Source organism: Ranitomeya imitator, chromosome 2, assembly GCF_032444005.1.
Source record: "Ranitomeya imitator isolate aRanImi1 chromosome 2, aRanImi1.pri, whole genome shotgun sequence".
In the NCBI taxonomy this organism is placed as follows: Eukaryota; Metazoa; Chordata; class Amphibia; order Anura; family Dendrobatidae; genus Ranitomeya; species Ranitomeya imitator.
In genome coordinates, this window is record NC_091283.1 from 636,815,543 (window position 1) to 636,828,444 (window position 12,902).

Below are 12,902 nucleotides of genomic sequence, written 5' to 3' on the forward strand. Positions count from 1 at the left end.
GATAGGGCTTCCTTTAGTTTCTTTCCTAGCCCCATTGACAAGGCTTGGTACAGGCGGTCAGCAGTGACAAGTAGCCCTGTCCCACCAGACGCATTATAAGCTGCTCATGCTGCCACCTTAGTTGTCCCGAGTGTCACTGTTGGACCTGTCTTTCATTCATTATTTGCCCAGAACCACCTTGTTAGTGTTGTTCAGTTTGTTTCAATTTGTTGAATGTTTCATCACATTAATTCTGATTTACAGGATAAAATCTTATCAAATATAGACCCCCTGGAACTTCCACAAGGGACATTTGAGGCTCCAACTATGCAAGTATGTAGGTCTTTATTTTAAAAAAACGCTAGTTTAATCCTATTCTATGTATAGGAAAATATTTTTGTTGCGTACTTGAAATGCAAAGAAAACCTCATACTGATTTTACATGATTGACATGTAGTGGACATTTAGCTTTCACCCTATTATTCCTGACCTAATGGAATTTTTTTTTTATAAAATTGGGATACATTTAGACAACACCTAAGTAAAAAAAAATATAAATAACCATATATTAAACCTTCTGCAATATCGCTATTCCAGTTATAATGGGCCAGACCTCCTGATGCTTAAATGACCGTTAAGTCATGTGAATGTTGCAGCCAATCAACGGCTGGTAATAAGCTTCCTCGCTCACTTCCCTTGGACGTTCAGAAGTATAATTTCCGTTTATTTTACATTGGGTACTACAGCATTTAAGAAATAGTTGTCCAAGTAGTGGAGATCTCCTTTAATGTAAGTAAACTACACCCTATTTTCTCAGTGCTGAGGCCTTTGTAGCCGCAGGATTTTATTAGCAAGTTTCTTCTAAAGACACACTCAACTCTTGCAGTTCAAGCTATTTGATATCTTTGCCAATAACGTGCTAAGCGCATCTGTTCTTTTTAGATTAGAATAGAGTACCATATATACTCGGGTATAAGCCGAGACCCCTAATTTTGCCACAAAAAACTGGGAAAACGTAATGACTTGAGTATAAGCCTAGGGTGGGAAATGCAGCAGCTACTGGTAAATTTCAAAAATAAAAAAGGATACCAATAAAACAAAAATTAATTGAGACTTTAGTAGGTTAAGTGTTTTTGAAAATCCATATTGAATCAGGAGCCCCATATAATGCTCCAAACAGTTCATGATGGGCCCCATAAGATGCTCCATACAAAATACGCCCCATATAATGCTCCGTAAAGTTTATGATGGGCCCCATAAGATGCTCCATACAAAATATGCCCCATATAATGCTGCAAAAAGGTTGATTATGGCCCCATAAGATGCTCTATAGAAACATTGGCCTAATACAATGCTGCATAAAAGTTGATTATGGTCCCATAAGATGCTCCATAGAAAATGTGCCCCATATAATGCACAAAGGTTGATTATGGCCCCATAAGATGCTCTATAGAAACATTTGCCCCATATAATGCTACACAAAGGTTGATTATGGCCCCATAAGATGCTCCATAGAACATTATGCCCCATATGCTGCTGCAGCAATTAAAAAAAAAAAATGACGTACTCACCTCTTGTCCTGAGCAGGCGGGGACATCGGCACTTGCGATATTCACCTGTCCCTGTTGCACCGCCGCACACCGCTGTGTCTTCCAGCTCTGACTGTTCAGGCAGAGGGCGTGCACTAAGCACGTCATCGTGCCCTCTGACCTGAACGTCACAGTCAGAGGACGCGGAAGACGGAGCACGGCGGTGGAACGGGGACAGGTGAATATCACAATGCTCACCCTCCCCCGTCATACTCACCCTCCCGGCGCGGTCCCTGGCAGCTTCTCCGATGCGATAGTCTCCTGGCTCCGGCAGCTCTTCCTGTACTGAGCGGTCACATGGTACCGCTCATTAAAGTAATGAATATGCGCTCCACCCCTATGGGAGTGGAGTCGCGCCCATATTCATTACTTTAATGAGTGGTACCACGTAAGAGCTGCCAGCGCCCGAAGACCACCGGAGAAGCAGAGACATGCAGAGATGCATCGGGAGCAGGTGAGTATGAAGTGACAGCTGCCACTTCCCCCGCGGACCCCCTGGGACAATGACTCAAGTATAAGCCGAGAGGGGCACTTTCAGCCTAAAAAAATGGGCTGAAAATCTTAGCTTATACTAGAGTATATACAGTAATCACAGGACTGCAGTAATACATGTGCCTTCCTATTTGGCACACAGTGAAATAAAGAGTCTGCAGCCTGCACCGGGACACTCATAAATTTTATTTATTTTCATTTTAGTCTTGAAATATGTGCATGTCCTGAGTGGTTTGTAAGTGGATTACTTGAGTATGCTTTGGTTTACCTTTCCTGTTCTTTTAAGATTTGAAACATTGTTTTGCTAACAATTTAGTTGCCCTTTGGCACTGTTTTCCAAGGGCCTTTGAATATTGAGCTGCAATATTAGACACTGTCCATAGGGCGGCACTGTTTCTGTTGAAATAAAAAAAAAAATGACCTTTTAATATTTAATCCCTTAGACTACTTTCACACTTGCGTTTTTAGCAATCCGTCGCAATCCATCGTTTTGGGCAAAAAACGGATCCTGCAAATGTGCTTGCAGGATGCGTTTTTTGCCCATAGACTTGTATTAGCGACGGATCGTGACACGTCGCGTCCGTCGTGCGATGGATCCGTCGTGTTTTGGCGGACCGTCGTCACAAAAAAAACGTTCAATGTAACGTTTTTTTGTCCGTTGCATCCGCCATTTTCTACTGCGCATGCACGCCCGAAACTCCGCCCCCTCCTCCCCGGACTTCAGAATGGGCAGCGGATTTCTTATGGAAATTTACCAAATGTATTTTTTTTTTTAGTGACCTATCCAGGTTTCAAGTGACTTTAGGGGTCTTATATATTGGAAATCTCCCAAAAGTGATACCATTTTAAAAACAGCACCCCTCAACATATTAAAATTTTCCGTCACAGTTTATTAACCCTTCAGGTGATTTTCAGGAATTAATGCAAAGTGACATGACAGAATTAAAAAGTGTATTTTTCGACCTAAATGTCGCTGACTTTTGAACAGGCCACTGTAGCTGGTAGACTAAGGCCACTATTTGGTTGTGAATTGCCATGGCAAACATCAGGACCACACAATCATGATCTCAGGGTGCCAATGGGGATAAAGAGGAAGCCGCCCACACTCTTTTAAACATGTATATGATATACTCATTTATTGACAGCAGCATCTAAGAGGTTAAACAGATATGGACGGTGACAACACTGATCATGGCTGAGGCAGCAAGTTGTGAGCTATAGTGTACAGCCGGCAGCTGCTGGATTGTTACCTGTATGGGGATGTTATTCTCTTATATCTCAGGTCAGTTAAAAGACGTATTGATGGTCATTAAGGGGTTAAATTAAAATCCGCCTCTCTAAGAAGTTTCTAGTATGGTATAAAATTCAGGGTAAAAACTCAAATGTCATCAGTTTGTTACATACGCATGAAGCCAACAGTATAGCAAACGTGTAATATATTAGAGAAGAGGAAGAGGCAGGGTTTTATTTTATTTTGACTAAGGGTTTTTAGTTCCTCTACAGTTAATCTGCTCTTTTCTCTCCAGGACATGGCAAAAAAGCTGAAAAATCCTAAGCTACTTCTGAAGGCAGTTTCTCGGGTCCAGTCACGTCAGATCTATAAAAATGCACTGAATCTTCTAAAGATGTCTTATGCTGAGACCTCCAGCTTGTTACCTGTTTGATGAAGAGGGGACTTGGCTGTCTATATCTGGAATGTAGCCAAAATGTAGCTTCAGATCCACTTTTACTTTTTTCTATTTATACTAAAAATATGTTTACATTTTGTTGCATTTTTTGAATGCTATTCAGTTAGTTATACAATTATGATGATCCACACACACAGTATGATGGCCCACCCAGCCCTCTGTAATTATTGATATTTTAGAAATAAAGCGACTAAACTCTTCCTGTTTCTCCATTTCTATGGCCTGTGCAGTGTACGGACTAAGCGCTCACACATATTAGCGTACAAAAACTAGCTCTGAAATTGCTCTTGAAAAGTTGGACGAATGGAATCCATATGGTTCAACTTATGCTATGCAAGTGTGCTTTTTTTTCTTCTCACCTAGCATCCGTATGTAATGTGTTTTAACATCTATTACATTCTGTAATTTTTCTATGTAATTTAAAGCTAGTTTTCAAACTAATAAAGCAATCTTATATATAGATAGAATAAATATACAATGGGGAAAATAAGTACTCGATACACTGACGATTTTACAAGTTTTCCCACCTACAAACAATGGAGTGGTCTGTAATTTTTATCGTAGGTACACTTCAATTATGAGAGACAGAATCTAAAAATAAAAAATCACATTGTATGATTTTTACATAATTAATTTGTATTTTATTTCATGAATTAAGATTGATACAAAAGAAAAAGAGAATTTAATTTTTGGTACAGAAACCTTTGTTTGCAATTAAGGAGGTCAGATGTTTCCTTTAATTCTTGAGCAAGTTTGCATATGTCAGTCGTTAAGTGGACATTCCCAGTAACCGTGTAGGTAAATGCACGGGTGGTGATATTCCTGGCATACGCTGTGATCCAATATTCATCTAAATTAGATGTATAGTTATATTTTTAGTATAATCAGAATTATAGCTATTAACCCCTTCACCCCAAAGCCTGTTTTCACCTAAGTGACAGGGCCAATTTTTACAATTCTGACCACTGTCACTTTATGAGGTCATAACTCTGAAACGCTTCAACGGATCCTGGTGATTCTGACACTGTTTTCTCGTGACATATTGTACTTCATGGTAGTGGTAAAACTTCTTCGATATGACTTGCATTTATTTGTGAAAAAAACTAAAATTTGTCGAAAATTATGAAAATTTAGCAATTTTCAAACTCTTAGTTTTTATGCCCTTAAATTAGAGAGTTATATCACATAATATAGTTAATAAACAACATTTCCCACATGTCTGCTTTACATCAGCACAATTTTGGAAACATAATTTTTTTTTGTTAGGACGTTATAAGGGTTAAAAGTTGACCAGCGATTTCTCATTTTTGCAACAAAATTTGCAAAACCATTTTTTTACGGACCACCTCACACTTGAAGTGACTTTGAGGGGTCTATATGACAGAAAATGCCCAAAAGTGACACCATTCTAAAAACTGCACCCCTCAAGGTACTCAAAACCACATTCAAAAAGTTTATTAACCCTTCAGGTGCTTCACAGGAATTTTTTGAATGTTTAAAAAAATTGAACATTTAACTTTTTTTTCACAAAATTTTTACTTCAGGTCCAATTTGTTTCATTTTACCAAGGGTAACAGGAGAAATTGGACCACAAAAGTCGTTGTACAATTTGTCCTGAGTACGCCGATACCCCATATGTGGGGGTAAACCACTGTTTGGGCACATGGCAGAGCTCGGAAGGGAAGGAGCGCCATTTGACTTTTCAATGCAAGATTTGCTGGAATTGAGATCGGAGCCCATGTCACAATTGGAGAGCCCCTGATGTGCCTAAACAGTGGAAACCCCCACAAGTGACACCATTTTGGAAAGTAGACCCCCTAAGGAACTAATCTAGATGTGTGGTGAGCACTTTGAACCTCCAAGTGCTTCACAGAAGTTTATAATGTAGAGCCGTAAAAAAAAAATTATATTAATTTTCACAAAAAATGATCTTTTTGCCCCAAATTTTTTATTTTCCCAAGGGTAAAAGGATAAATTGGACCCCAAAAGTTGTTGTGCAATTTGTCCTGAGTACGTCGATACTTCATATATGGGGATAAACCACTGTTTGAGCGCATGGCAGAGCTCGGAAGGGAGGGAGTGCCATTTGACTTTTCAATGCAAAATTGGCTGGAATTGAGATCGGACGCCATGTCGCATTTGGAGAGCCCCTGACGTGCCTTAACAGTGGAAACCCCCCACAAGTGACCCCATTTTGGAAAGAAGACCCCCTAAGGAACTTATCTAGATGTGTGGTGAGCACTTTTAACCCCCAATTGTTTCACTAAAGTTTAGAATGTAGCATTGTGAAAATTAAAAAATCATTTTTTTTTTCTACAAAATGATGTTTTAGCCCGCAATTTTTTTTTCCCAAGGGTAACAGGAGAAATTGGACCACAAATGTTATTGTCCAATTTGTCCTGAGTACGCTGATACCCCACATGTGGGGGGGGAACCACCGTTTGAGTGCATGGCAGAGCTCGGAAGGGAAGGAGCACCGTTTGAAATGCAGACTTAGATGGAATGGTCTGCAGGTGTCATGTTGCATTTGCAGAGCCCCTGATGTACCTAAACAGTAGAAACCCACCACAAGTGACCCCATATTGGAAACTAGACCCCCAAGGAACTTATCTAGATGTGTTGTGAGAGCTTTGAACCAACAAGTGTTTCACTACAGTTTATAACGCAGAGCCGTGAAAATAAAAAATATTTTTTTTTCCACGAAAATATTTTATCCCCTATGTTTTTATTTTCCCAAGGGTAACAGAACAAATTGGACCCCAAAAGTTGTCGTCCAACTTGTCCTGAGAACGCTGATACCCCATATGTTGGGGGGAACCACTGTTTGGACACACAGGAGAACTCGGAAGGGAAGGAGCCCTGTTTTACTTTTTCAAAGCAGAATTGGCTGGAATTGAGATCGGATGCCATGTCGCGTTTGGAGAGCCCCTGATGTGCCTAAACAGTGGAAACTCCCCAATTATAACTGAAACCCCAACCCTAACCCTAGCCCTAACCCTAGTGTTATGATAGGAAATTCAGTACCACTATGGACATAGCGGTCAGAACACATACAGTGATCTGACAATAAGCTAAAATCATAGAACGAGCAATGAGACGTGGGAACTCTGCAGACCGCAATCCCTAATCCTCTCCAAACACAACTAGAGGCAGCCGTGGATTGCGCCTAACTCTGCCTATGCAACTCGGCACAGCCTGAGAAACTAACTAGCCTGAAGATAGAAAAATAAGCCTACCTTGCCTCAGAGAAATACCCCAAAGGAAAAGGCAGCCCCCCACATATAATGACTGTGAGTAAGATGAAAAGACAAACGTAGGGATGAAATAGATTCAGCAAAGTGAGGCCCGATATTCTAGACAGAACGAGGATAGGAAAGATAACTTTGCGGTCCACACAAAACCCTAAAGAAAACCACGCAAAGGGGGCAAAAAGACCCTCCGTACCGAACTAACGGCACGGAGGTACACCCTTTGCGTCCCAGAGCTTCCAGCAAAACAAATAGACAAGCTGGACAGAAAAAATAGCAAACAAATAGCAAAGAAGCACTTAGCTATGCAGAGCAGCAGGCCACAGGAATGATCCAGGGAAAAACAAGTCCAACACTGGAACATTGACAGGAAGCATGGATCAAAGCATTAGGTGGAGTTAAGTAGAGAAGCACCTAACGAGCTCACAAGATCACCTGAGGGAGGAAACTCAGAAGCAGCAGTACCAGTTTCCTCCACAAACGGAAGCTCCCAGAGAGAATCAGCCGAAGTACCACTTGTGACCACAGGAGGGAGCTCTGCCACAGAATTCACAACACCCTAGCCCTAATGGGAAAATGGAAATAAATACATTTTTTTACATTTTATTATTTTTCCCTAACTAAGGGGGTGATGAAGGGGGGTTTGATTTACTTTTATAGCGATTTTTTGGCGGATTTTTATGATTGGCAGCTGTCACACACTAAAAGACGCTTTTTATTGCAAAAAATAGTTTTTGCATCACCACATTTTGAGAGCTATAATTTATCCATATTTTGGCCCACAGAGTCATATGAGGTCTTGTTTTTTGCGGGACGAGTTGACGTTTTTATTGGTAACATTTTCGGGCAGATGGCATTTTTTGATCGCTTTTTATTCCGATTTTTGGGAGGCGGAATGAACAAAAACCAGCAATTCCTGAATTTCTTTTAGGGGGGGCGTTTATACCGTTCCACGAGTGGTAAAATGGATAAAGCAGTTTTATTCTTCGGGTCAGTACGATTACAGCGATACCTCATTTATGTAATTTTTTTTATGTTTTGGCGCTTTTACACAATAAAAACTATTTTATATAAAAAAATAATTGTTTTTGCATCGCATTATTCTGAGAGCTATAATTTTTTTATTTTTCTGCTGATGATGCTGTATGGCGGCTTTTTTTTTGCGGGACAAGATGACGTTTTCAGCGGTACCATGGTTATTTATATCCGTCGTTTTGGTCGCGTGTTATTCCACTTTTTGTTCGCCTGTATGATAATAAAGCGTTGTTTTTTGCCTTGTTTTTTATTTTTTGCGGTGTTCACTGAAGGGGTTAACTAGTAGGATAGTTTTATAGAGCGGGTCGTTACGGACGCGGCGATACCAAATATGTGTACATTTATTGTTTTGTTTTTTTTTACATAAATAAATGGATTTATTGGGAAATGTGTTTTTTTTTTTTTATTTGGGTTTTTTTTTTTTTTTTACACATTCTATTTTTTTTTTTTTTTTACTTTCTAACATTGTCCCAGGGTGGGACATCTCTGTATTAGATCAGATCGTTGATCTGACACTGCATAGCACACTGTCAGATCAACGATCTGACAGGCAGTTTAGGTGGCTTTCTGGCGCCTGCTCTCAGCAGTCGCCGGCTAGCCAGGTCACTTTATGACCCGGAAGGAGTCCGGCGGCCATCTTGGATCCGGGGACTCCTTCCGGGTCACCGGAGCAACGCGATCTCATTGCGTTGCTCCGGTGGGAGAGCGCAGGGAGCCCCCGTCCCTGCGCGATCCCCCTCTGCCGCTGTCACTACTGACAGCGGCATCAGAGGGGTTAAATGCCCGCGATCGGCGATAGCGCCGATCGTGGGCATTGCTGCGGGGTGTCAGCTGTCATATACAGCTGACACCCGCACCCGATCACCGCGGCGCTCAGCATGAGACCGCGGTGATCGGTGCGCCGTACTAGTACTGCTGCTGGCACAAATGCAGTGCCGGCAGCGCAGTACTAGTACGGCGCATGGCGCAAAGGGGTTAAATAACACTAATAAAGGTTGAATTTTAAATTCACGTTCCTTCCCGCCTTCCTTCCCTTGATTACTAATCTCGGTAGTGTCCACCTATGTGAATTGTGTCTGATGAAATTGTACTTTGTTATAAAGTATTTTGGTGTCCTAGTGTGCTGTTCTGTGTAAGTCATGCTATTCAGCTTTATGTGTTTTCATGCTATGTGTGTTCTTACATTTCTGCTCTGCTGCCATCCAATGGCCTTTTTCCGTATGGCAGTTATTAATTTATTCTTGTGGGCATGTCTTCCAATTCCGGTTCAGGGGTCAAGTCTTCTCTTCCTCTGGCAGCCATTTCATTTTTAGTTTACATGCTGTTGTGAGAGGACACGCTTGAACTGGGCTTAGGAAGGCATCAGTCTTTCAACCTCTTGCTATTCACTCTTGCTGCTCACTAATTCACTTGCTGTACCTGACTCAACTCTGGAGAAGTTACTGTATATCATCCTACGCTGTATGTCCAGATTTCCAAATAAACAAATCTGGATTGCACAATCCCTGGTGTGCATCATCTCTTCGGACGCTGAACAGCATTGGTCCTGTCTGCCCTACAGCGAGGAAAACTGAAGGCATGATTCACTCTCACAACCCTTATTAGTCAACTACACCTCCATTAGCCTCATGTGGGGACAGAACACCTAGGCAAATTAAGCTAATGGTGCCACCCACCCCAAAGGAATGGTTCAGAGACTAAGGTAACACAACCCCTAATGCACATCACCCATTACCCTCATGCACGTCACCCCTTTCCCTCTGATGGGTTAGGTAGCAAACTCTGATGTTCACTTCCACTAGAATTGTTACCTTTTCGTCAAAAAAGTTATCAAAAGTTTAAAAAAAAGTGTACTTTGGGGATGCGACTTAACAGGGAGTGCAATTTCAAAATTCGTTACAGAATTAATCATTTTTTTAAAGTATCCACCATTTGGCAAATACCCTAATGCAAAATAAACAGACCTCCATTATGAAAAAAGGTATATGTCAGTTCAAGCGTACCAGGTAGAACAGAGGGAGAGTTGCATGGATTCAGGGGTGCAGTGGGTATTCCAGGTTAGGAGACAGTTCAAACGTACCAGGTGTCACGCTCACGCCCTGACTGGTGGGCGTGAGCTCGGGTTTGTGGCCCCACTGTGCCACGAACCAAACTACCCTGGAAGGGGCGTGACTATGACAGCTGCATTGGTCTTCTTTGGAGCCTCTGATGGTGAGGTCAGACTTGTGCGGCAGACAGCTGCCAGGTGCTACTCCAGTGTAGTGTCTGGCTGTGGCTGCTGATCCCACTTGGAGAACAGGAACACTAGGACAGGTGCGGACATCAGGCAGGACCTGTTCACACAGGAGATGCAGATAAGCAAACTAGCAGGAAGGAATGGAGTATGAAGAACAGGTTGGGACCTGTTCACACAGGAGGTGAACCGCAATGTATGCGGAGAAGAGCTGCAGCAAGAGCAGAGCGAAACCGCAAGATATGCGGAGAGGAGCTGCAGCAAGAGATTCTGCAGCAGCAAGAGTAGAGCGAAACCGCAAGGTATGCGGAGAGGAGCTGCAGCAAGAGCAGAGCGAAACCACAAGATATGCGGAGAGGAGCTGCAGCAAGAGATTCTGCAAGAGCAGAGTGAAATCACAAGATATGCGGAGAGGAGCTGCAGCAAGAGATTCTGCAGCAGCAAGAGTAGAGCGAAACCGCAAGATATGCGGAGAGGAGCTGCAGCAAGAGATTCTGCAGCAGCAAGAGTAGAGCGAAACCGCAAGGTATGCGGAGAGGAGCTGCAGCAAGAGCAGAGCGAAACCACAAGATATGCGGAGAGGAGCTGCAGCAAGAGATTCTGCAAGAGCAGAGTGAAATCACAAGATATGCGGAGAGGAGCTGCAGCAAGAGATTCTGCAGCAGCAAGAGCAGAGAAACCGCAAGGTATGCAGAGGAGCTGCAGCAAGAGATTCTGCAGCAGCAGAGTGGAACGGAGCAGAATCGCAGGAGTGCAGATCAGAGGTAGAAAAATGGTTCAGAGTAAACACAAGGACACAGTAGGGAAAGAAGCACAAACAAAGAAACAGTGGTAAGACAGTTCAGACAAGATAATGGAATGAGACAAGGTACTGGAACAAAGACACAGGGACCAGGATATACAGCCTCCTGGAGGGCAGACAGGTACAAAGCAAAGAGAACAGCCTTCAGAGAAGGCAAGACAAAGGGCAAGGCCTGGCAGCTCAGAAGCAAAACACAAACTGAGTTAACACATTGCACAGGCCCAGTCCACAGGTTGGAGCTGTCCTAAATACTGGAGGCCTCTTGGTAATTGGTCAGGAACACATTAGACAGGTGCGCCCTGATTCTATAAGAACCAGAGAGTTCTGGCGCCGCCCCCCTATGCACACAGCCAGGAAGCATGCAGAGAGCAGAGGCACAGAATATGGAGCTGACAACAGAACACAACATGACATGTAGCAGTGGGTAAGATGGTGTGTGAGAGACGAGAGGCCATGCCGTGATGCCAACAGAGTTGTTACACCAGGTAGAACAGAGGGAGAGAGGTGCATGGATTCAGGGGTGCAGTGGATATTCCAGGTTAGGAGACCGTTCAAATGTACCTGTGGATGGAAGCAGATGAGTCAGGGCATGACAGCGTGAAGAAGAATATACCATGGGTTACCATTGTGGCATATTTCTGACGATACACTTAAAAGATGTCACTTCAAATGATGTCACATCTGAATGCAGACCATACAGGAACCACATTACTGATGAGAATTAGTCGCACCAACATTTACGCCCATGTACCTTATAGATTACATTTTACAGTCTTTCTTTTCATCTCCATCTTGTCTAGATGCCATGGTGACTTCACATCCACAGCTGTTCTTTGCAGACCTCCCTCTTCTCCGGTCTTTTGCAGCACATCCCGACAGAGTGCCCTAATAAATAAGAATGTTATTAACATGCCATCTGTATAGAAACATCTGCCAATATTATGACCCTAAATAAGCTAATATTATATGGATGAGTAATTAAATACAGAAATTTTTCAATGCTTTTCGGAGTGTTATATAACACAAAAATCTACCACAAAGCATTTAATACTCTATGGGCGAATAATTGAATCCAGAAATGTTTTTCAATGCTTTGAGTATGGGCACCCTGCATGGTTAGTACCTAGTAGCACCCCCTTTTGCAACTTTCACACCTTGTAAACACTTTTTGTAGTCAGCCAAAAGTCATTTAATTCTTGTTTGAGCGATTTTCATCCATTCTTCCTTGGAAAATTCTTCCAGATCTGTGAAAATCCCTACGTCATCTTGTATGCACTGCTATTTTGAGCTCTAGCCACAGATTTTCATGACTGAACCAACAAGAGAGGGGATCCACCCTTCCAGGACAGGAAACCTTAAAGATAAAAAGAGTGGCACCTCTCTCCGCATCAATTGGTTTCATGTCCTTGATGGGGAACCTTTAGTAAGAAGACGGCTGTGAAAAGAAGAGAAAGAAGGAAAAAAGTTTCCTAACCCTGGGCTGTTTAGGGTCTGGCAGGGCACCGTCTCTGCTACGGCCAGCACCAGAGGGAACTGGAAGTGGCAGGTCCCACATGGGTGTCCTCCCCAAGCAAGTGTGAGCGGGGCACCAACGTTGACAGGCTGGCACCCGACGGCCGTGCATCCCAGCATTGCGTAGGTCCAGGCACAGGACATTGTGCCCAGAAGATGCGCCAGTGGCAGAAAATGGAAAAAAAAATGCATACAGAGACGCTGGAGAAAGGAAGAAGAAAAGATTGTGAAAAACAACTAACGCTATAAACCGATTTCATGGCTCTACTAGCGAGTCATGTATTGCTAAAAGGGAAGGTGCCGTGATTTTAATTTTTGTATTAA

The 12,902-nt window shown here is 42.6% G+C and overlaps 1 protein-coding gene across 3 annotated transcripts in view; it reads left to right on the top strand.

The window, feature by feature from the left end:
* Nucleotides 1-3,948, top strand: part of LOC138665321 (centromere protein Q-like) — a 149,046-nt gene extending 145,098 nt beyond the window's left edge. For all 3 annotated transcript variants that reach the window (XM_069752689.1, XM_069752690.1, XM_069752692.1), the window contains 2 exons: nucleotides 244-312; nucleotides 3,587-3,948. In XM_069752689.1, coding sequence (XP_069608790.1) covers nucleotides 244-312; nucleotides 3,587-3,724 — 207 coding nt within the window. In that variant the 3' untranslated portion in view covers nucleotides 3,725-3,948. The remainder of the gene's footprint in view (nucleotides 1-243; nucleotides 313-3,586) is intronic.
* Nucleotides 3,949-12,902: the final 8,954 nt, after the last annotated feature.